Source organism: Falco naumanni, chromosome 3 (genome assembly GCF_017639655.2).
Source record: "Falco naumanni isolate bFalNau1 chromosome 3, bFalNau1.pat, whole genome shotgun sequence".
NCBI lineage: Eukaryota > Metazoa > Chordata > Aves > Falconiformes > Falconidae > Falco > Falco naumanni.
In genome coordinates this window covers 7,115,132-7,140,525 of record NC_054056.1, presented here as the reverse complement: position 1 = coordinate 7,140,525, position 25,394 = coordinate 7,115,132, and the positions used below count along the sequence as shown (strand labels likewise).

The 25,394-nt window shown below is 47.9% G+C and overlaps 1 protein-coding gene across 6 annotated transcripts in view; it reads right to left on the bottom strand.

Annotated features, from left to right (window-relative positions):
* PHACTR4 (phosphatase and actin regulator 4) overlaps positions 1–25,394 on the bottom strand; it is a 67,869-nt gene that overhangs the window by 9,361 nt on the left and 33,114 nt on the right. For 4 of the 6 annotated variants that reach the window (XM_040588736.1, XM_040588740.1, XM_040588737.1 and 1 more), the window contains 4 exons: positions 5,214–5,390; positions 4,695–4,775; positions 1,371–1,535; positions 881–1,240 (listed from right to left, as the gene is read on the bottom strand). In XM_040588736.1, coding sequence (XP_040444670.1) covers positions 881–1,240; positions 1,371–1,535; positions 4,695–4,775; positions 5,214–5,390 — 783 coding nt within the window. Of the gene's footprint in view, positions 1–880; positions 1,241–1,370; positions 1,536–4,694; positions 4,776–5,213; positions 5,391–13,749; positions 14,031–25,394 lie in introns of those variants that run through there. The other 2 variants (XM_040588735.1, XM_040588741.1) reach the window with 2 other exon arrangements.

The window sequence follows — 25,394 nt, the reverse complement described above, 5'->3', positions numbered from 1 at the left end:
AGCCATTGACTGGATGGAAGGCGTCTCATTTAAAGATGCAATATTGCTGGAGCAAGATTTCTCAAATTCCTAAAGAGAGCAGGGACTCATGCAGCTTTGAGAAAACCTCCCAAGACCTGCTTAGAGACGTTACAGAGATAAAGGCATTACGTTCTTTAAGTGGGAAGATTCAGCTCAAATTACAGTTGAGCTGATTTATCCATGGGACAAGACTTAAGGACAAGACTAATTTGGCAATACCCTAGCCACAGACCTTAGAGCGGGTGCCCAAGTATAACCAGGGAAGTCTGAATTATCCCTGCCAGCTCCTGGCTTCCCTGCACTAAGTGGAAACCACGAGGCCCAGCAGTGACAGACACTGTTTGGTACGATGTGGATTTTTTTCATTTTGTTGGGTTTTGAGTTGTTTTGTGTTTTTCTTTTCCAAAGACCAGTTGAAAGCATCTATTATCACTGACCACAGTCTCACAACGCAAAAATCTCATGCGCTGTCCCCCAATTCCAGCTGTCCATAGCTGAGTTCAAGCCCTCAGTGAAGGACCAGCATTCAAAGACACTGCCTTCCCTCTCTCCTTGCACCATCCCCACTCCTGCCAAGCGCAGGCAGGGTCTCCCTCCTGCAGGTAGCTGTTGGAAACATACGTCTGACAGATTGGATGGCTCACGGCAGAAGACTCCGGTAATTACACTGTTCTCAGCACACGTGCGCCTTGGCTAAACACTGTCAGATCTTCTGAGTCCAAACTGGACTGTATTCAGGAAAGATACAACATTTGCTACACCATACTAAAAAAATCTTCCCTTACCAAGGGAACAGATTCTCAGAGCAAGGGCTCCAGAATATCCCAGGCTACAAAAACCAGCTCATGGAGGCACTTACCTATTACTGAGTTGCTATTTCTGTTGACAGGTTTGGGAGGAGGGACGGGAGGCTGTTTGGCAGGAGCTGTGCTGGTTGTACTCGTGGGAGCAGTAGTGTTGGCACTGGCTAAAGCAGGGGGCAGAGTCCTTGGAGCTGGGGAAGGGGCAGCTGTGGAATTGACTGTCTTTGCTACAACAGGGGCTGTGGTGGAGGGTACAGTTTTTGTAGTGCTGCTGGCAGGCGCTGGATCCTTTGTCTGCGCTTCGTTTGCCTCCTGGGAAGTGGAAGGAGGTCTTTTTGGAGGAAGCAGAGGCTGTCTGGGAACATATGGCTCCTGAGGTGGTTCCAGTTCAGGCCCAGAGTGGCTGCTGGAGGAGCCTGCAAAGTGAAACAGCTCGGTTTATGACACCGGAGGGCCCAGAGAGGAGGGGGAAGAATCAGATAAGAGTTCAAAACTGATCCTGGAAGAATCTAAAGCAACCGATTTTGCACACATCTGGTTTCTTACCCTGCCTTTTCTTTGGTTCCTCAGCTGGAACAGGCTTCCTAAGGCTGGATGGCTTTGTGGCCTCTTCCTCCTGGCTGGGCAGGTTACAAAGCCCGGGACCGCCGATCGGAACCGTGTGGCCATTCTTCAGTGCAGGTGGGTTCAGCTTGTCTGGTTCTTCACTATCTGCAAGGGGATGGGGAGGGCAGAGAAGCAAACAGAAAACACTCAGAAAGCAGGAGACTGAGGAGGTATGGCTGAGCTGACTGAACCACCACTGATCCACACCAACTTCTCTGGCTTCTGAAACAGCTGGTCTTCAAGCGACCTTCTGCAGAGGAGCACGCAGCAGCATCAACTAACTGAAGCTGAGAGCCCTTGAGTTCATTATCAACAAGCAAAACAGTACAGCACTGTATCCCATCAAGTGTTTTTCTTCTTCAGCAGTATCTTAATCTACCACCTTGTTCAGACAGAACATTACTGCATTTAAGACTAGTATCCCCGATGCTGCGCCACAGCCCACGTTGCGATGGCAGTTAAAACCTCCAGCAGCTTTTGCATCTACCCGCTGTTACAGTATTCATAAATTCTCTGCTGTAATACAAATTCCAACACTGGCCAAGCGACCTACTGGACATGCAAACCCAGATTTTGATAGTCTTAAAATTAGTTGAAGCACCTCTATTTTCCTTCTGTTTCCATCCTGAATTTGGCAAAAAAACCCCAACACTGCTCTCCCCAAAACATCCCACAGCAAGGCTTATTGCCTCACTTTTTTACCTTTGTGTTAATCACACTGAATGACACATCTTCAGAATCTGATGTAGTTCAGCTCAACTATTTCTGCTTTTACAGATTCTAGCACAGAGTTTCCCAAATGTTAGACACAACACCTCTTTCGGAAAAAAACCCAAACCACCCTCTTTTCAGCCCACGCTTTTGAGAGCACTTAAAGCCCTAGTCACAGTGAGGACACTCAGGGCAATTACAGAGGCAGAGAATGTCTAACAGGACAAACTCTTGATAATATTATTCCGAAAATCACACTTAGCACCCGGCTCTCATGGGGCATTGCCCATTTTGACTGCTTTCCAACTCAAGAAAACTTGAGTAGCTACATCACCAATTTGGTTAAAAAACCTTAGTGTTTTCAGCCTACCATCTCTCAAGCAATTGCAGCGTACAGCATCACAGGCCCTCAGGGGTCAGACCCCAGTGTGCTCTGCTGCTCTGATTTTTGATGATTTATTCAACTACTGTCTCCACCCCTCCTTTCCCCCTCCAAGGTACTACCTCTCCCTTTCTGTAACCTGGTGTTACGCACAAGCTGAAAGCAAAGACGCCAAGGAGCCAAAAGCTCCCCAGGCTTTCTTTTCTGTAAAAAACACCCTTAGCTCCTGAGAGGCGATGGAACACCACGCTGCCTCGCTTGCTTCGCTGCCCTTCCCTGAAACGCAGGATGTACAGACAGCCACAAGGAGTTTCCTTCCCAGCTGGGGTGAAGCTCAAGAGCTGAGCCAGAGTTGTTTATAGCAGCAGTTGCCTCTGGCCAGCTGAAGTTTTCAGCCAGGGAGACAGGACGGGTATGACCTAGCTTCCCTTAGCACTCAGACCCCGCATGCCCTTCTGAGCAGGGAGCTGCAGCGCACACAGAACCCTCCGGATGGCCTTTCCACACCGCCTTACTCTCGACTTCAGTTCCACTGACCTCCTTCAAGGTCAGGCAGTCCAACACTATCGTCTTTCCTTACTGCGAGCCCAGCACAACCTGCTGGCTGCCAACCCCGAGAGCAGCAGGGCCTCCTCTCCCGGCTGCACCGGGTTTGAAAACCTCCACTATACTTCTCTTCCCTGCCTCCTCACTTACTTGTCTCATAGGATTTCCAGCATTTTTTTTTCCCTTAAGAACTCGCCTAAGAAAATTTACTGATCTTGTAAAAGCAGGTTTTAAAATTACAAGCAAATACAATAACCAACCATCACCATTTTATGGCTGCCCAAGTGTCTTAAACTCATAGAAGGGATTAAGATAATGAGCTTTCTAATCTAACCCTCCTGACAATACTGACTGCTCCCTCAATACCTTGGGTTTGCACTTCATCCAGATTCTAGCCATCTTCTGTTTCTTAAGCCAGATCAGATGACTCAAAAGAAGAAAATAATTCCATCTCAAGCCACGCTTCTGTTACACCCTTACAGCCTGGAAGATCTCTCCTCTGTCATCTCTAGTTGGAAGTTTGTTATCCAAAGCCTTTATCTCTCTTCCACGGTTTCATCCTGTGACCTCACACACTTTTGTACCCCAGTGAACTCCTTGCCCAGCCCAGCGTTTACACCCTCAGGTAGCTGTAGATGGCTTTCATTACAGTATAGCCACAAACAACTGCGTTCAGACTTTTCCTCTCAGTTTTGCTTTCAGTGGTTTGGTCTGAAAACCACTTTTTCACCTCCACGTTTCCACTTTGCATCTTTCTTAGAACCACCTCGAAATTTGCATTAGGTGAAACATGCCACTGAGGTGCAATTACACACTGCTCTAAGCCAAAGACCATGCTGCCACCCAGACAGGTGGGCTGCTAGCCCAACACACATTCCTGCCCCCCTCCTCGTACTCACATCACCCAACACGCAGCCAGGTGACTGGATGGCAAACTCATCTGGCTGAGAAGTTATTTTGGCAGGGTGGCCCCAACTCAGGATGCATTAGGGATGATAGAAAAGGGGATAAGACTTCTTTGACAGCAGGGCAAGCTTATTGAAACTTAGCCATGGCTAATTATGACACCATACCATGAAGCATCTTGTCTATAACTCCTTGAGGACAATGCCCCTACCCAGGCAGCTCAGAAGTCATCAATTTGTTTCTTTTTCCAAGACTAAGGCCTTTGAACCGGAGCCCCGAGGTCAGTGCCTCTCCCGCCATGGTCAGAGTGCAGTCTGGAGTGGGATCAGGACAAGCTGGAGATGGGGAGTGCAAGTGTGACAGAAGAGCTTAGCAGGACAAGACAAGGTGGCTGGAGCAGGACACGTACAGAGGGAGAGGATAGGAAGTGACAAACAGAACATCCCTCCCCACTGGCAGCAAACAGGAAGATGCCCAAGACAGGCACCGCACTTTCTTAGCAACATCTTCCTCCCTGAACAGCCCGCCTTCCTTGCCAGGTGCAAAAGTCAGACGAGGGAGCATATCGAAAAGGGCAAGACAAACAGACAGGAACCACATTAGCAAAGAGCCCTTAAATTTGTCTCCCAAAAGAGAATGGCTGCAAGGGTGAGGTTTCACCAGAGGAAGATCAGCTACACAGAACACAGACAGGAGGAGAAGTTCGTTTGCAGACTCACCCTGCTCAGGGTCTTCCAACAGAACCCCTCTTTTTACCAGCTCCTCTCTTGGCTTTCGCATAGAAATCTTTCGTTCTAAAACTGATATTAAATTGAAAAAAGGCACTCAGAAAACAGGGTAAGCTAGAAGTTCAAGGAGATACTTTTTTAAAGGGATCTTCTGGAGGAAATAAAAAGGCTTCAAATTTCACTGTTTTTGCATGGATTAAGAGGAGGTAGGAAGGACTGCACGTTCAGGCCTGCACTTCACACTAGACTGGTGATCGTGGAGCAAACCCTCCCTCCCCACAGCTGCTTGGGGAGGTTCCTTGCAAGAAAGGAATTTATTTGTCTGAAACTACTGCTCCATGGCAAGGTGTTTCTGGAGAGATTACAGGTGCCAGCCCATCACCGAAGTCACATTTTGGTTCTTACATGTGTCAGCGCTCAGGCTTGCGACAGAAAGCCCATCTCACTAGCCAGATGGCTAATAGCAGGTTTCCCAAGCAGAGGAAGGGACTCCCACCCAGCCTCAATTACCTTCCGAAGTCTCCTTAAATTTGTCACTGCTTTTCTTTTTCCTCCACTTCCAGGGTTTGAAGATCTTGCCAAAGCTTGAGAACTTGCTTTTTCTCTTTGTAGGAGGTGTGGTGTCACCTGCTTCCAAAACGTCTACCCCCATGCCGGCATCAGCTGGGGAGTGATCCACCTCTTCGGCTGCATGAAAAAGAATAAAGAAGTTACCTTTGCGCCGCAGATACCAGCTGCCATCTCCCACCAGCCTGCCCCTTGCACACTGCGAAACGGTGGCGTATGTTCATGCAAGGAAGGTAGCAAGACTCCATGCCTTCACGTAACCAGTCAGCATTAGCTTGGGGAGACGAGAGTGGGGTTTCCAGTGTTAACAGTGCAAAGGGTAACCGGTAAGAGGCTTTCTAACAAAACAAGGATTAGTTTCAATTTGCAGCGTCACAGCTTTGCCCGAGGATCGCAAATCACTTTGCTGCAGTTTCTCATCTTCAGTTGGAAGCAACTGGTGCTAGATACAAGTAATTACGCCAACACAAATACTTTCCAGACTGCAGAGCCGACTTTCATGACTGTCTACACACACTGAAATTACCGGACCCGTTACAACAGCTGTATGTGCTAGCACTTAGCCTCTCTGATTTTCTCCTCTATAAATAAGGCCAGCAAAGCTGGCCAAGAGCAACAGCTACACAGGAAAGCAACACAATACAGGCCTGCACTCCACCTACTGTACTTGAAGTCTCTGGAGAACAACACAAGAAGGACACAGAGGCGGGAAGGGACACACAAAAAGCCCCGATCTGCTGCAACAAAAAACCCCCACTCGTTCATAAAGAAACAACTTGCGAAGCAGAACCAGAATCCAAAACGCTAAGCTGGTGACTGTCAGTTCTGGCTTGCCTGGTGTTGCTGTTTTCTGGGTATTTGATGAAACATAAGGGAACACTTACAATCAGCAGAATCTAGCGATGGCTGGGAAAAAAAAAAAAGAATCAGCGCACACAACCTAAGTGAAGCCAGCTGGTGGCCTATTTCATGGTCTTAATTTACAGACCAAGAATCCTTTAGCTTCAGCACTACAAAAGCCAGGAGCACCCAAGCTGCATCACAGAACTCCGTGAAAACACGTGGTATTGAGAGCGCCTCGAGACTTCCTACAGCCCTGCCGAACACACCGCAGGCTGAGTGCACTGCTACAAACTGCACTTTCACGTTTTATTTTTGAGCCTCCAAGTCAAACGTTCTGGAGTTCGTGAGCCTTCTGGGATCACAAAAGACCTTTCAGTCAACTTCAGACAAGCCTGTATGACGTGCTTTGCAGAAAAGACAATACCCTGTAGGCAACGTGGAAAGTTCAGCCAGGAATCCCATCTCCTGAGGCCAAGGGATTGGGAAAAGAATTTTAAGGGAAAGCCATTTTGCATATAGGACAAAGAGCGAATAATGGATCTGCTATATCCTACAAATATCCACCAAGGATACAGACCCAGACATGGAAAAGCAGATTCCTGTCAACATGGAGAAGAGCAGATTCAGGACAGGGAAAAAAAGACAAACAGGAAAAAGAAAAAAAATGAAAAAAAAAAACCTAAACGAGTTGTTTGATGGAGCTCTACCTGCAACCCTGCTGTGCTTCCTAGCATGAGGTTTCAGACCCCGGGAAGCATCAAGCCCAGGGAGCCCCCACCAAACAGCCTCAGGCTGGCTCTTCTGGGGACAGGCTATCACTGTACAACACTGCACAGGCCAGGTGGACCTCAATTTTTCAGTCTGAGCACAAATAAAATGGAGTATCACTGAATAATAGGGAAGAAAAGAACAACAGAGACCATGCTAACAGCGCAAGAGAAACCAGAGCCTATTTCAGTAGGAGGATCTAGAGCACATGCCAGAAGTGCAGTTTTTAACCAAGTGATGGAGGAAGAGGAAAGCCAGCCCAGGACTCTGGTTTAATGAGAGGCGGGAGTGGCAAAGAAATGTCACTGTGCCAACCAGCAGGAAAAAGGGATTTTCAACACTAATTGTGGCCATTTCAGACTTTACCTAAAAATGCATAACCCCTTCCAGCTCTGTACAGGCTTCTCTCCTCTTGTGGGACTCCAGATTTCACACTGGTGGTTGATGGGGTTTTCTGTTTGGTAGTTGATTTTTTTTTTTTTTTAATCAGCCCCTTAACAGAAAGCTCACCCAGAACCAGTCAAAAGCTGATGCCAACCAACATTTATTGGAAAAAGCAAGATCAGTTCAGCATCTGAGCCACTTCTTAAAGAAAACCCCACAACAAAACTGGATTCATAACATGAGAGAAATTGGGTGGAAAGTAACATACAAGATGTCAGCACTGATCTGTGGTTTTCTGCAGCTCTATTCTGTGATTTTTCTGCTGGGAGGGAGGGAGGAGGAGAAGGTGGAGGTAGGGACAAAAAAAAAAAAAAAAAAAAAAGCATTTCAAGCTCCCAGAAACTCAAGAGCAATTATCTGGATGTTTAGAGGCACTTTCTTCAGAGATTAGAACGCTAGCCCTGGAGTTGTACATGTAATTTTGAAAAGCAGTATTCACTTTATTCAACAGAGCGTTCCCAAAGTTTACCGGGCAGGCAAGACCACTTACCAGGCACAAGCTGTGGGCTGAATTTGCATCCCTAGTGCCACGCAAACGCACCTCCCTCACCTCCCCAAGGAGCAGTAACAGCACTGAAGGCGGCCTTACCAAGCTCACTTCATCTATATCCCTTCCCTGAACTGCTCTTAGGAATGTAACTTACATGCTGCCTGCCACCCAAGGTGTCAGAGTGCTGCACTAAGCAAAAAAAGTTATTAAAAGAAAACTCAACCATCAGGCCCACAGATTAATGAACAGAGACCTCAGCAAGCTGTGATGTCTCCATTTCCAATTAGAGGGAGAACGACAAGCATTCCCCCGCCGCAGTCACCTCCGAGCAGCCAGGGAGGAATGGTGGACATGAAAGGATGAGGCGAAACTGCAGGAGACACATGATATCCCCAAAGCAGGAGCAGCTAAAAGCAGGGGGGTGGGGGAGAGCCCACATGCGAGTTTTACTCCAGGCGGAAGAATCTCTTTCAGCAGCTTCTGCCGTCCAGGTCTGGCTGTCAAATCAAATACCATCTCAGGGTGGAGTTTCACACCAGGTGCCTGACTGCCATTAATTGCAATTATGCAGGTTAATACAAAAGCTAGGTTTCACAATGACATTCAGCATCAATATTAATAACTCAGTTCTTGCTTCTCTGCCGTGCTACCCCATCAGCCACGCTATCGACTGCTCCTGGTTTGTGCTGTGCCCTCAGGTCTTGTCCAACACGAAAACACTCGTTTTTGCTGTTTTATCATCGGCTCCATGTCCAAAAACAGCCACGCAAGCAGGGGAGACAGGCATCCCGTGTACCCCTTCACATGGCAGAACCTCAGCCCAAATAATTTTCACTGAGCCTTTTGCTCTGTGTAGAATGAAACTCAATACATGTTAGTAAACAGTGTGAACATCCTGAGACCACCGCAGCCCACCCGGCAATACTGCTGCCGTGAAAGCAGCTCCCCTCCCCAGTACAGGAGGAGATTTTCTGTCCCGTTCTGCAGCGCAGGCCGCTCACAGGAGAGCTCAGCTCCTACCGCCCTTCCACAGCACTCTTCCTTTTACAGTCCATAATTGCCACACGGACATAGACATTTAAAACAGTCTGTTGTGATGCAATTATGAATTACATTCACTGCTAATTAGCAGGTGGATCAGCAGCTGTAGGTGTGCTTTACTGATCTGTATTTTAAATACCCTCATTGTTCAGGGATGGGTCACATTAGATACTGCTCGTACTCCCTCCGGATAGGACCTTCCCTTCCATTCACAGCCCATTGCCAGCTCAAATTTCCACGAAATGGTGCAGAGAAACGGACATTTCTCGCCCAAGCTGCCTTCTTCACTACGAAGGGAGCCTCAGCAAGGTGGATTCCCTGTGCCTCCTCTTGCTCTGCAAGGTACAGGAGGGTCTGCTTTGCCACACAAGGCAGAAACCCCTCCTTATCCGAGTGATGCACTGGGAAACTGCTAAGGAACCACAGTGCAGTGCTGGGGGGAAAAAAATGGAGCAAAAAAAGAGGACTTGGACTTGAAGGGAAGGACGAAAAGCATCAGGAAGCTGATGCACTTGCCCAACCCTTGCTCAGCACAGAGGCTGTCGCATGGCAAGTCTGTGTCCAAGAGACCGGCCTCACCTTCACCGTGGTGCCAGGCTGGAAGACTCATTTCAAAGTTATGAAAAAGGTGAAATGAGGTCACGCAGGCCCAGGTGAACCCAGCAGAGGCCTCACGAGAAGACCAAGAACTTTCCAATAAGCAAGTCCCGAGTGTGCCCCCACGTCAAAGCACAACCTTGCTGAACCTTTCTGCAAGAATGACATGAAGTACACGCTTCGGAAAAGCAACCCTGAAGCCCCACAGAGCCCACGCTGACACCAGCACACCATGCCCACCACAGTGACCTGCAACAGTGCCCCAGCTGAAGGAAAACTCCAGAGGAAAAACATCTACTGCAAACTTCAGCACCTTCCCCAGGCAAGCGTGGTGCTTCTCCTCGAGCAGCCAGCCCGAGGCCCTCAACCCACCATGCCTGGGACAGACCCCCGGGACCCAGCTGGGCTGAGGGGGGAGCTGTGCCCTGGTTGCCTCCCAGCTTCCCTGCCGCAGCCTGCTGCCATCTCCCATCTTTCCTCTGAAACACTTAACATGTCCTGATCTTGTTCCATCAAAACAAGCAGGTGAATTTGAGCTGTTTAAGCAGCAGATCTCTGTTAACCCAAAATGTTTAGACTGAAATAGTCTAGGGAAACATCACAAAATTGGCACAGCCTGGAGACACAAGAAGGCAGAAAGCTCCAGCAGTGCCAAGCAGCTAGGGATGCAATTCTCCATCAGTCTGCCTGGCCAGCTGGTCCTTCAGACCCTCCCCTCGCAGACTGTTACACACATTTACACTCAAATCTTGCAGTTAAAACACAGCCGGAAAAAAGCTCTTCTCCCACCATACCTTATATTACGTGAAAACCGTCGTGCAAGAACACAGGTGGTGTTGAGCTACTGCAGTAATGGTTTTTTTCCAGAGAAGAGAAACCATTTCAGTGGAAGAAGCTGGAGACTCGTAGTTGTTCTCCAAGCTCATCGTGCAGTCAGCAAGTGGCTACGGTGCTGCATGTGTCATCTGCTCCCAAAGCCTGTGTCACACTTGGGGCTGCCAGTGCTATTCAAGATGGTAAAGCTTTCACTTCTACCACTACTCTCAGTGGGTCAAACCAGCAGAGCCAGGATCCGTGGGGTCAATTAAAAATACCACACGTGTTCACACCGTTGCTACGCATGGAGGACACTCACAACAGCAAGCAGCTATCTAGCTGACCTTTAGGAAATACCAACATATAAATGTAATGGTTTAACGAGTCACACCATGGTCCGATGGAGGAAAAGCCATCATGTGAGCAAATATAGTTAACCCTCGTCTTCAGAGATCAAAACCCAGGACACCCTTCTGCACAGCAATGCTCTACCAGCCTAGAAAAAGGCACAGCAGAAGCTTCAGATACCAACATGAATAAACAAAAAGCATTTATTTCATTCAGGATCATCTCTCACAGGGAGGGTACCTGCAACAGTACGTGAGACAGTAGCAACGCTGATACACAGTATGAAAAAAAAGTAAATTTTAAACCAAGCTGCATCTAGTGTAGGTCATTGCAAGATTAGTCCTGGTGAATTTTTAAACCAATTCAGCTCGGGCCACACACCATCAAAAGCCAGCATGGCTATGGAGAAGTTTTATTTTGTTTTGAACTGGCACACCACTATATAAGCCAAAAATCACTTCAAGGCCCAAGTTAGAGACCCTAACAAAGCAAGACTGAAGGCTGTGAAGAAATCAAAGAATTCCATCCCAGATGCTGACAATTCATATTATATTTCTGTATGCCTGGGAGGGAAACTACCAATTTCCAGTGTTCAGGAAGAAAATGGCACAATGGTTTAAGGATGAAGGGTCAGTGAGCCCCGGGACAGGACTGCACACTGAGGCTGTTAGCAAAAGACGGAGAAATGCCGCCTTTCTCCCCGCAGTATCTCTGCAGGTATCCAAGAGCTGGTAGAACACACCATCTCCAAAAGAAGATGCACCTCACCACTGCATGCACCGCAACAGGCTCTTTGCCCCAGTCCTTTTCAGAGATGCGAGATTAGTTAAATTCCATCTTCACAAAGAAACATCCTCACAGAGGGTAGGAGAAAGCATCAGTACTTTGCTTTGTAACCAGACTTGCACAGCGTGTAAATCATGAGCTTCAGCCAGATTCTTTCCATCTGCAATCCATAGCTCACCCAGAACCTGATCCATCTCTTATCATAGTAGTTACTACAGGATTTCCATAAGTCCCAGGAGTTTCTGTTCATAAGGAGCTCACTGGGCATTTCTGTCTCACAGTCACAGCCTGGAGGCTCACATCCAGACACAACTGCGGCAGTGAGACTGTGCTAGAGCAAAAGCCAGTGTAAACGCTCAGCTGAGAGCTAGAAAGCACTCAGACAAATCAGGCACTTGAGCAACTCTGAACACTTCTGCTTAATCACCATTATTTCCCTAATTTACACCACCACCCCCCCCCCAAAGTTCTGCCATCACACCAGCCCAGAAGGTGCATCAGGAGCTTTTGCTGAGAACGTGGCTGCTCATTGCACACCCCGGACGACGTGTGTGAGGAGCACGTTTTGCAGCACAGCCTGGACCTAAGGCTACGGAGCGGGACCAACCGCCTGGCAACGCGGAGCCTGTGCAGCATCCTCACTGGCAACGCTGCAGGACCGCAACAAACCCTCCTGCTGCCGAAGGACCGCGGATGCACAGGCAGGAGAAGAATTCAGCTCCCTCGTCTTCAGCGTTTGTTGTGCCAGGCAGAGCAGTTAAAAATCCAAAAAGCTTTCAAAAGCAAACAGCTACAACTCAAAAAAAAAAGCAAAGACTCTCTTGAGGGAAATGCTGTTGAGGTTAAAGTATCAAAAAAGCAATTTAGGTAAATGTTTCTGTAACAGCTTTAAAAACTTCACGTGCATTTCCTGAATAGTCCAGCGAAGACGTGAATCCCGACCTCAAAGCAATAAAAGGCTGCGGCCACAAAACAGCCTCAAATAGTCCCAGCCCTCGGCTTCCCTGTCATTTTTACGTTTCTAATCACCATAATCTTCACAAGACTTTTCTTTTCAATAGCATCCTGCCAAAGTTAATGCAAGAACCATCTCTTCAAGTTCACAGTTTATTAAATAGGAACTTTGCAAGCTGTGCCGTGAAGAAAAGACTTCAGATAGCAAATGACCAGTTGAGGAAACACCAAGTCTGCTGGCCTCCAGTCTCCAGCAAAGGACACTATCATCACACCAAGTGAGCCCACTGCCCTGAAAATTACCACCACCTCCGGTGCCTGATGACAGAAAGAGCCCAAGACTGAACAGGTTGGCTTCTAACGGCACATGAATCCAAGGAGATGATGCTGTTAATCTCTATCGACAGTACAAAGATGACTTAAGTTTTACTTCTCCCTTCCACTCTCTCAATACCACCTATTTTTAGCAGCTCTTGAACAAGGCTAGCTGGAGTGAACTGGGGGTGGGGAAGAAAGAATCACTGTTTAATCTGAGCCCTAAAAATACTTGGTAGGTTCAAAGTCATAAAAGTGAGAAAGTATGACAAAAAAGAAATCCGTACCTCAGGGAGCTCTCCATGTGCAAATGTCAAGTGTTTCTCTAAAAATCAGGTACTTCCATTTTACAGATGAGCGTAAGCAACTCAGCCCAGGCAGCTGACGGCAAGTTAGTATGAAATAAAAGGCAACAGCGTGATATGTAAAGTCTCCTCTTATAGCCAGCGCATGGCAGTCCCAGGGAACAGCACCTAAGACAGAGACCTGGAAATAACACTGACCCACACACAGTGTTGTGGAAGTAGTGCTACTTCCAGGACTTCAAGCAAGGTTCTGTTTACTACAGCCTGACAGTTACTCTCTCTACTCTGAGTAGAGAAAGAAAACAGGCAGGAAGGTGACTGTGAAGCCCCTTCTCCCCCAAAAACTAGTATAGGTGCCCCCAAAAGCTGGGTGACATTACACACAAGGAGGCGATTCTAGGCAGCTTTGGTCCGGGCACACCGTCAGGGCTGGCTCCTACCCCACACGGGTGAATTTTACCACTGTTCAGGTGCTTTGCAAAGCTAGTGTCCCCAAATCTGGCCGTACAAGACAGAGGCTATCTCTAAAAACAGCAGCTTGCTCCCTCTCTGAAGATCAGCAGAACATGTTGCACAGCAAATCCATGTGACATGAGTAAGCGAAAGGAAGGAAATGGAGTTATTTCTCTGGTTTCTCTTCCCAGCTCCCCAAGTCGGACGCAGGTTACACAAGCCCCACATTCCACTCCTCCCAACTCCTCGGTTTCACCTGCAATCCTGCCCAGCCGCAGCCCCAGAGGTTCCTCCGTCTCCCCTGCCCTCCATTACTCACCAAAAGCAGCTGGATTTACCGGTCTCGAGAAGTGTGGCTGCCCCATTAGATTCTTTTCTAAGCAGCTCTCTGGGAGGAGGCGGGAGGGGGAGAGAGAGGGGAAAAAAAAAACCTATCCTGAGAGAGCACTTTAGTCCTTTAAAACGATAAATCCACGCTTCAGACTAGGAAAGAGCCCGGCGAGCGAGGCGGCTACCAACTCTCAGGGAACGGCTCAACGCGGGTCCCGTTCTCCCCGTACCCCATGGCCGGGCACTTGATTCTCATAAATAGGTGTCGGTGCCAGCTCCCTTCACGCAGGAATGCCTGTCATTCCAGAGCCGAGCTGGCTAGGGCTGAAGCTCAGGAAGGGGAGGAGACAGCCAGCCACGCTCCAGCCTCTTAGCTGCATAATCCAAATCATCAACACCCCTCGCTCCTTCCTCGCATCAAGTTGAGCAAGAAGAGAGAAAAGCTGGGAGCAAGGAGAGGGGGGAGACCGGCGTGTTTTGCTCAAGGAAGGGTTTGGAGAAACCATGCACGCCAAAACACGGAGGGGGTTCACCTCCCAAATGGAGTCAAAGAGGTAGCACAGTACCTGAGCCTGCAAAATACAAACAAAGGCGGTCATGAATGGGAAAGTGTGGTGCTCTAACTGTCCTAGCAGCTGCACTATCCTGAGGAGTAAAAGACTGCCTGAGCCGATCTGCATCTAGCCAGCCATATAATAAAAATGCAATTCCTCTCTCCACTAAAGTTACCAGGAAGAAAGGAAGAGCAGGGAGTGTTGCCTTCTCATTTAATTTAACAAAAGGAAAATTTAAATTTAACATGGAAATGACAAGTCTATTTTTTATTTGTGTGTCACACCTTGTTGGTTAAGGTAACGAATATCCTCGTCGACATTTGCATCACAACAAAAAAAGATCTCCAACGTTTAAATGCGTCCACTTGGCTGCTTTTATCTTTCATCAAACTCTGTGTTAGGACTTCAGTGAACCTACAGATGTTTCCAACTGTTGTACACCATACCACAGAGTGGGAAATTCTTTAAACATCCACAAGCTTAATCTTATCTTAGGGGAAAAGGCAAAACCGATTTCAAAAACACACAGGAATTTGCTGCAGCATCACACCAGCGACTAGTTAGGAACCTGAGCCCATCCGACACATCCAGGTTTGCACTCTCCGGCTGTAGGAAGGGCGATCGGAAAAAGCAGTTTTAAACACACTGAGGTCCCTGTCCTTGTCAGGCCAGCAGCCGCGGTATTTCAGTATCACCGAGTATTACTCCAGCAGCCAGGAAGAGTTCAGGACAAGCTCACTACTGCAGCAGTCCCAGTAGTAAAAACCTTCTATTCTGGGAAACAACAAAATCCAAGATTGTCAATTTGGGCTGGTGCAGCTGGGAACAATCAATGCTGCACGAGCCAGAACAGACACCCAAAGCAAGTGCCCGCTGCACAGCGGCAGAGATGGCCGGTCACAACCGCACGTTGCAGTGGCAGGCAGTTTTGCAGCCAACGCACCCCAGAAAAGGAAAGGAGGGAGTTTTGAAAGCCGGTCAAACTCCACCTGAGCCACAAACACACCTGGAAGATGTTGATGCTCTCAGTTCCTCCCCTAAGATACTAGACATGCCATCAGACAACTTGTAAATCCATCCTCTCTCCCGAAGCGCAGCTGTTAAAGCAGGGGAGGAAGCAGGACCCTTCTGCACCATCTCCACCTGCACAGCACCCTGCTTGTCCCCGGAACCCTCGCCCGCTTAGCAGCCAGCCACCATCCCCAGGGACAGCAAGAGCACAGTGGCAGAAGCAGGTGGAGGAGCAAGGATCAGGGGACACGTGGAGGCGGAGGAGCAAATAGCACTCTCCTCCCTCACGCAGAACATGTGGACGTTCCTGAAAGCGTTGCTTTTCTTGGCCTCCCACCACCAGACATCTCTGCGCTCGGAAGAAGAGTCTGCGTTCCTGCCTGGTCAGCCACAGCAGTCAGTCTTCCAAGTACTTTTGATTTTCATTGTGGGCAATTAACATACTGAATCACAGGCATGCTCCACCTCGTTTAAGACTCTTTGCTTTGAAACAAAGAAAAAGCCATTTTAAAGCCATTTAAATATGCTGCCACCTGGCAGAGACCCACAAAGTTCGGGGGTACAGGCTGGAAGATTTCTTCAAGCCTGTAAATCAGCTGTCCAGCTTGGAAGGAGGTCTGGAAAAAATATCCCTGCATCTGGGAATGCTACAGAACGCTAAACACTGCATCTAGGCTTGTCTGACTTCCAAGGAGATTAAAGCCATTGCATTTTATATTGCATTTGCTGTGAATTAAGAGCGCACAAAGCTCTGCTGCAGAACAGATGACACATGGTAGGTTGTTAAAGCACAGCACCACAATCATATGCCTGACCCCTCATTTCTACATCAGTAAAACATGAAACATTAGCTTAAATTTCAATGAAAGATTTAAACGAACGCATTTAGATTCCCAGCAGCTGCAGTCCAAGAGCCCGCACAACAGTTACGCAGGCTCTGGTGCCGCACAATAACTCACTAGGCTGTGAAAACACAATCATGCAACAAAGCCCTTTCACCTTTCTGTATCGGTGATCAGGCCTTAGGAACCATCACAAAGAGAACAAGACCATTTGACAAAGGCACTTACAGTCATTTGTACCAGAAGCGTTAATATTTGCTTCAAAACACAGAGCTGTGGTGCTCAAGGAGCTGAGAGATACAAACCTACATTTCCAGTTACAACTGGCTTTGGACTTCAAACATCTTTTAGGATTATCAGCCACAAGTCTCTCTTCTTTGGGGAAGAAAAAACAAAGAGCCCACCAGAAGAGGGCTGACAAAACGCAGAAATCCAAACCAGAGGTAACACCAACATCATTGCTTTCGAGCTGGACTCCTGGACAGAAAAACATGTTGGTCCATCCTTCAGCTCCACGTCAGGCAAGAAAGGTGCAAATTCTGCACCAGCAGACAACACCAAAAAAAATGTCCCCGTCTCACCTCCAGCCTGAGGACAGAGGATAAGAGCAGCCATACTTACTGTGCTCTTAAGTAATCCTTTGCATCCATAGTGCTTTGTTTCACAGCAAGGGGGTGGGAAATACAGGACAAAACAACCTGGCCAAGTTCCCTGCCAGCAGCACACGAAGAGCACAGAGCACCAGCATCCAGGGTTTAGCACCCTGTCTAGTGAGGTTGCCTCAGCTCTACCCAACAGCAGCGAGACAAAACCTCAGCCCTCATTCCAACTGAACATCTAGGATAAAGGAAAATCCACATTTCAAGCAAGGACAAGCAACAAACGTCCAGAATTCCCGTAATAATGCAGAAGGGCCATCTGACTCAGCTGCGCAGCATCCAGAAGAAACGAGAGCAAAGCCTGGATGCCTCGGGGACAGGTGAAGACTTTTATGAGAAGGAAGAGCTCAGAATAGCAAAGAGCTTTTTACAGGAAAGCAGAAAGGGATACAGCTGTTGTCTCTTCCGTATCACCTTCTAAAAGCATAGTAACCAAGAAATCTCAGTTACATGAAAATTTCACAGCATTTCACGAGAGTCAGATGGCTAAAACAAAACAAGACAACTGGCCCAAGAAGCAGGGTACATCACTGTCCTCTGAAGCTTCATTTCCTCTCCATCCAGACCAGCATCCCATTAAAAACCTGGCATTCACATGTTAATAGTCTGTTTATATACATTGTAAAAGGAACTCTTCTGGATTGTCTTACTTTAAAATCTAATGAAGCCCATAATGAGCACAAATATTAGCTCCTCTACTAAAGACACTGTTGTTCACATTTTGGTTCACACCAACGTGAAACACCACATTCATCCGCAGTGACTCAGACATTTATGTTCCATGATTCAGCCACAGGAACATTAAAAGGATTCTTGCATTATCCCATCCGTGCAGACAGAGCTGTCTATTTAAAACCAGTGATACTGGGCGTTCTCCTTAAGAGCCCATCAGCCAAAAAGTCCACAGTAGCAGCGACAGGATGTTTAAGGCTCTTCCCTTGCCTTAATACTAACACAGGCCCATGGTACCATATTACCAGGAGGGCTGGCCGGGAGAAGAAAAAGTGGCAGCACCACGACTTTGGCTGCGTTTCACTACAATCTGTTTGCTTGCAATCCTCAGCAGCTTTGGCAGAACAAGGAGAATATAAAAAAAAAAAATAAATAGTATGTATTATATATACCTAACAGCTCTGGCTACCTATGAAGATGGCCATTTCTGGGCCACGCTCCAAAATAGATGTGGAAGAGCTACCGACTGCGCCGGCCGCCCGAGGGGAAGCAAGGGGGTAGGAAGCTGGGCAGGCAATCGGAGAGGTCACAAGCCACCACAACGTGACGCTCTTCCTTTCTCCTCACATGGTATTAAAAGTCAGCCCAATACCCGGTGTGGAAATGGAAAATGGTTTATTTATAAGCCAGCTGGCATCGCATTGTTCAGGTTCTGTATACTTTGATGAAAGGGCACTGGTTTGGATGAGAGAGAAAAGTGAGGTAACCGCTCCTAAACCGCATGATTTCCTCCATGCTTCCTGTGACATTTCCAAGAGGGAAACTCCTATTTCCCAGAGCATTCCAGTCCCCTTGCCCCCACCAATTAGTCAGCGCAGCAACAGCAGCTGCTCGATCTCTGAAAGCAAAGGGCAGTGGATCAAACACACCGGGGACCATCTTGGTGCCACCACGTGTGTGCCAGCGGTGGGGGGAAGGCGAGCAGCCCACCACTCACCGGGACGGAGCGCAGCAGGAGGAAGAGCATCGCTGTGGGCTGCGCCGCCGCCTCTGCCAACAAGCTGACTGACAGCACGTTCAGCCTCACATTTAGGAAGGGAAAACAAAGCTGAGAACATGCTCCTGGAAAGCCTCGTGATCGCAGCGGGTGGCTGGGACACAAGGAATCACTAACCGCCACAAGGACCCGGCTAAGGACAATTGCGTAGCAGGTCTTGGGGCCAGGAGGAGCTTAAGGCCAGAGTGTCTCCAAGCCTTGTTTTCCAGTGGAGGAAGCACAACTTTCGACGAGAGCACATTTTAGCCAGTAATGAAAATGTACCGTCTTCAATACCTCCTCACCATTCACTAATTACAACGTAGGCTAAATAATTTCTTGTTTACTAGTGAGGGAATGCTAAGGAATGTGATCCTGACAAAATTAAAGATTCAGTCACATCTTGGCTAACTCGATGGCTGTGGTGATTCATGGTTATGCCATCTTGAGACAAGGGAACCTCCAAAGCTGACAAACTACTTTTTGGAGCACCTTGAAGCAGCATTAAAAGAAGCACTGGTCAGAAGCCAAAAGAAGCACAGATATAGGACACATTCCAGCAAAGCATCAGCATATTCCCAACAGTGAAGCACTTGGAGGCAGAATACCCATCTGCCACTTCCAGCTATATTATTAGGAACACATTAAGCAAAAACAGAGAAGAAAATTACATTAATTATTCCATTGTTTAGGGAAGAAGCAGGCATGGCATTTAGCTTAACTGTTGTTTAACCCTCTCCCACAGCAAAAACTAAGATACTCCAAGAAGAACCTGTAAATTGATATCACTTAAGGCTTCCCATTGCAAAACACAGGAGATAAAGAACGACAAAACTAACAAAGCTTCAGCAACAATCAAAAATACATTCTTCTCCTTTCAAATCTCTACCCAGCACGTGCTTTTAGGACTTGCCACAGCCCAAAGCAAGCTGCTGCAGGACAGATGGGCTAGACATCACATCCTCCACGGTAACGACCTTACTGGACAAACCTAACTCACACAAGATTTCACAGCTTTATACAGACATTATTCAAAATAACAGAATCTTTTAGCAAAGAAGTAAACCCATCTACGCCACCTATAAAACTGATGGGACCAACTCTGTTAAACACTGCACTGGAGACTGCAAATTAACAGCAAGAATAGCAGTAAATATTCAACCTCTAAAGTAAGATTAAATTGAAATTAACCCTCAGAGGTAACGCTGTATTTTACTCCAGAAGTTAGGCTGCAACGTACAGGTCAATAGTATCCCTGCTCTGATTCATTAAAAGACTCGTGATCCCAAATTTCTCTTCCTACATCGAATCCTTCAAGATGACAAACCATTTAAGCTGAAAGCCTCTCTGCCCACACGGTAGCTGAAAAGGCAGCAAGATTTCTCTGTCAAGGTCTGGGTTCCTCTTTTTAACAATTTCACAAAAACCTCAGCAAGTGCATTTGTACTTCATATCCCAAGATAAAACTGCAGCAAAAAATTTCAGGACTTCCTCTGCCACCCCAACAGGCTCAATGCAGGCACACTGCACCAACAAGCCAAATTATCCTTCAACACCTAGAGCTCTTCAGTCTGAAGTTACATTTTTTCCAAATTACTGCATAAAGCCAGCCAGCGCCAGGGCATCCTACCATCCTTCACTCACTTGGCTCTGCCCAGGGAGGCTTACAAAAGCGCCTTGGTTTAGCTTTTGGGGAACACCCAACTTCCCCACCGCACCTGCTCTGCCTTAATTATTGACTAAGCTAGAAGCTCCTTATTAAAATGCAAGGCAAGTTTGGCACGCAATCTCAGCTTCTGATCATTTCGAGCAGATACATTTGGAAGAAAACCCCAAATTCCCTGCCACGGTTCAGAAATTAGAAGAAACGGCAGATAGATTCAGCTTAAGGCACTTAAATTCAGCAAGAAAAATACTTTTGCACCCGAGCAACTGAAAACTCCCATACAATTTTAAATTTTAAACCACAGCTTCAGATTCACACACACAAACATCAGGTTTAAAAGCTTCCTTCCAAACATACTGTGTTTTTACAAGCTATTTCTGCCCGAGTGAATCTAACAGGTAATTACAGGTTTGACCTCCTTCTATTGCACAAATATGCCTTTTGAAACAATGTGGATAAATATTTGCCCAATACAAGACAACAACTCCAAGAGGAACCATTCCAGTTTATCAACTTTGTGATTCATGTTGATACAAGCTTTATTCTCTATTTAAGGAACAAGATAACACTTAGGAAGTTCATCTAGCCAAATGTTTCATAGACCTACCAGGGACCACCCTAAACAGTGCCACATCCAGACCACGGTCACACCCAGGCAAGAGCCATCAACAAGACAGTGAGCGAACCCAACCTCAACTCTCCAAATATTTACTATTGCTCAACCAACAAGGTGTCTCCAAGCAGCAGCCAGGCTTAAGATCGCAACACGCCGAGTAAAAAACTGCTGCTAGCGTGATTAAAGCAATGCTTGGGTTTGTGTCGTGGATCATCCCCTTCCTTACCCCTTTCGAACTGGCTCGCTCGGGAGAGAACGACGGAGGCCCGAAGGGGCTGAAAGCAAAATGTGAGCACCCTAATCGACCCCCTTCGGCTCCCCTCAGAATCCCAGCCCCTGCCCTGATGCTCCTGCGTTTTCTGCCAGCACCAGGAGCTCTTGTGGAAAGAAGACGTGGCAGCCAGCAGCATGGGAGCCATCCCAGAACAAGATGCAAAATGCAGACGTGACAATCGCATGCAGGCAGCTTGTGTCCCGAAACGTACACGCATCAGGTCCGCAAAACCAAACGCTGTTTACGCATCGCGTTGACTCACACAAGCTGCAGAGACAATGCCATGGCAATTGTTTACAGTGTCAAGGCCATTTCATATAATTAAAGGAAATGTCAAGAGATGAGATAACACCAACGGTTCAGAAGGTACAGCTAATCGCAACCTTGTAAGCTGTTTTACCCCGAGTTGTTCCCCCCTCTTGCAGATGAGGGCTGTGGGAATGCGTGAAGGGTTGCACTTCACCGAATTTCACATCATTCCCTTGCTCCTGCGCTTGTACAGCACCAGCAGCGACTCTTGTTTAGCAGCAAGTAGCACCACAGCAGAACAGCGGCTGAAACCCCTAAGACCATCAATGCTCCTGTCCACTCACGCTTGGCACGGTTGAACGTGGGGCTGCAGACGGCCTCGTAGCACCGCTGCAGGCACCTCTGCCCAGAGAAAACACTGTTAAACTGAAACAGGACTGCTTCTGCAGTAAGAGGTCTGACCATAGCCCAGCGTGACCGCTGTGGTCCATCAGGACAGGCTTGGAAGCAGCCAGCTCAAATGCCACCTGCTTGTACCAGCCATGAGCTCTGCAAGGGTGAGCATCTCAAATATTTACTCACCTCCTCAGACAAATTTTGCAGCGTAAGAGTTACAGCACACTACTATTTCGAGTACGTAAGCTAACAAGCTTACGGTCAACCCAGCTATGTGAGCTGTAGTCCCACCTTCCCTTGCAAGGGAGGTAACCCCCAAGTCAGTGGGCTAGACTGAGCAGTGTGACCCACCTCCCTCCTGCCCAAGGCCGCCTTTGTAAGCATCACACCTACGTTAAACACCTTGAGATAGGGGCTCGGATCAAAGAATCACACGACAGAGATTAGGCAGCCATGGAGCCCCATGCTACATCCCATGGCTCCATGAGGTTACAATGCACGCTTCCCAGCATGCAGAGGTCAACACTGCTGATTAGGGAGAAAGACCTCACAGCACAAGCCCCCTGCCCACCCCCCCACCCCCACCCCCACCCCCCCCCGGCCTCCGCCAAAGAGCTCCTGCCTCAAAATCCGTAACATGCAAGACTGAGCGGCACCAAAACTCAAGTTCAGGGGTTTTCAGCTTGCAGCAGGAAGAATAAGCAAGAACTATCTTTAAGGGGTCCAAAGAGAAGCCTCTTAGAAAACCAGTACATTTGATTAACCTCACAGGGGTCTCTGCCTCCTATTAGACAATGTTCAAAGGTGCACAAATTAAAAGTTGAAACCCATGGCTCCAGCAAGCATATTCTTCAAGCAGTAGTTATAGCAAGGATACATTAGAGCAAGCGTTTGAATTCGTGCATAAAATTGGGGTGTGTAAGCGCAAACATTAAAGCATTTCTCCATGCACTTCACGTTTGAAATGGGGAGTTTGTTCTTGTGCTGGATTCCCATCTAAAAAAGCCTGCGCAAGGCGTTGGCTCCCTTGGTGTAAGAATGCCATCCCAGGGCTTCCCCCAAGCTCCCTGAAATTACAGGCTACGCCACCATCTAAATCCATTACCTTATCAACAGCAGGGCTAGCTGGCCCCTGGGCACCTAAACTGAAGCCCCAGCTAGTCCAAAATACTAGGTGGCCCCTTGGCTACACCAGCCCGCATCCTCTCACTGCTGCCTTTGAGGCAGGCGGGACACTCGTGTCATTAGCAACCCTGAAGCACATTTCTGCTGTGAGGGAGCTCCACCAGCTTCCCAAGCAATTCTCACCTTCATCAAGGGAGCGGGGGTGGGGGAGGTGGGTTGGGGGGGTTGGGGAATAAAACCCCACAAAAAACCCTGCAGTTCTTAATGAGATTCAGATCAGCCTTATAAAGCAAAAAAGAATCATAGCTTGGAAACTAAAAGCTAACTGACCCTTTAATGGAACTTTCCCTTATTTATGGAAATTTCTGGTTTGGCACAAGAACATCTGCTCATTTAGGGAGTGTTGTAGAAATCACTTCTATACTCTAGTGATGCTAAAAGAGCCCTGGTTTATTGTTAATTGAGCCTCTGGCTACAGACTAGAGACAGAAATTGTTTCCCCTGACTTTGAAACTCAAATTCTAATTCTCATTCTCACCAGGGTGTATTTACCTCTCACGACACTTGGTGTTCTGATTTCTGTCCGTAACTGCAGAACCGTGCCCTGCTGCAACCGAGGACATAACCTGACCTGGCAGCAGCAACGCCGCTGCTCCAGCTCATGACAAACCCCACAGAAACGTCAGGCCACTAAAACCTGGAGGTCTGTGGGCTCGACAGGAAAGCACTCCCGTCTGTAATGAACATCACCAAGCGACTGAACATGCGTTAGGGCTTTTCTCCCTCCCCCCTACAGGATCGTTCTGGTTCTTGTGCTTGGTTCCCTTGCAATTTATCAGACTGTTCAAAAACAAACTCAAGATAATCCTTTTAAAACCCCCACCAGTTACTTTTGTTTAGAACAATTGCTACAGGCTATCAGGGATGCAGAATGAAGTTTTCAAACCAGAACTGATTATACTCTGGCAAATATGATGGCCCGGGAATGGTCTCCAGCACAGGAACTCGCTCAACTGCAGATTCTCGATGCCAGGAAGGCATGACGAAAGGAAGTCTCCTTTTATACTTGTCCTTGTTCTTCAGTTCTTTTCCTAAACATTTATTTAGGGATGAGCTCAAGGGATCTTGGCTGGGGAGGACTGAATGGCTTCATAAGGCAACAGGGTGCTCGTTCTCAAGCTCATTAAAAAAAACCACAACACAACAATCCAGCACCACTGGAAAACAGTGCCCCAGACACCACCTCCCAAAATTAACTCCAGGAAGCCTGATCAATACTTTATTCTGAACAGGAAAATAAGAAAAAGCCCTGAACAGATAGGGAGTGTTGAAGGTGCCAGACTGACTAGTATAATCCCATTATAGAGTTATCCAGAGCAAGCAGTTTGCTCAATATTTGAGAGATAACAGGATTAACTTCATGTTCAACATCGTTTCAGCCTAATAATTGCAGAATCACTCCGAAGGCCCTAATGTCATTGATTCAACAGGGGATTCCCATCAAACCCCCCACCAGCCCCAGCTTTGAAAGCCCCTTCATTAGCATCAGCATCTTAAGTTAATTACATTGAGACATTTTCCTTCCCTTCCCAAAGCAAAATGTAACTTAACCCCTGCAATGCTCAATCAGAACAAACTCCTGCCTTCCCTCCAGGAAGGGACATGTTTACTTTCCTAATCACCACTAACATCTCGAGATTTCATGTTAAGATCAAAGGGCTGGGGGGAGGCAGCTTTTTCAGCATTTCGGTTGAATTTCAACAAAAATCGTGGCAGAGGCTGGTCACAGCCCTCTCGGTGATCAGGGGTCAGCCTCAGCCATCTGCCTACCTCTGCCTGCCCGGGGAGAGGGTGCTGATCTACCCTTTGAGATCCATCCCGGCAGATCCATCCAGCAGGGATCACCACCGAGGCTTCAGGAGCCACTTGCCTTGCCAAGCTGACTCCGGGTTCAGCTAGCCTTGGCGATGCTCCCTCACTGCCGGCGTGCTCAGGACTTACGGGGAAAACACACAAAGCAAAGAGCACACAGAGCCGTTTCCTAGCTGGCGGGAGCGAGCTGGGGAGCACCGCCAGAACCAGGCTGTGTTTTTCTACAGGATTCTTATACGGAGCACAGAAAATTATTAAATTCCACCTTTTCAAGCACAGAGGGAGGCTTTGGTTTGGATGCGCTACACCAAGCAGGCCACCCTCATGTCCCTAACCTGATGCAACTGCGGCGTGGCGCCGAGTCGCCCACTCCCAGCACCCTGCTGGCCCACTGCCTGTGAAGGTCGCCATCCACGGCCACTGCGTCGCTGCATCGTCATGGTTTCTTTCAAACCCACCCCACCCACCCCCAAAAAAAAAAAAAAATATGTGGGGGAACCCCAGGGCCCTGCCCGTGCAGGGGGGTGCCCTACAGAAATGCAGCTTTTTGGGGAAAGCACCCAGGTAGGGGCTGCGGGCACATCGTCCAGCATATCTCCGGGATGAGGGTACGGTGGGTGCGCGAGGGGGGGGGCCCCCCACCGACCCCCCCCCCCCCCCCC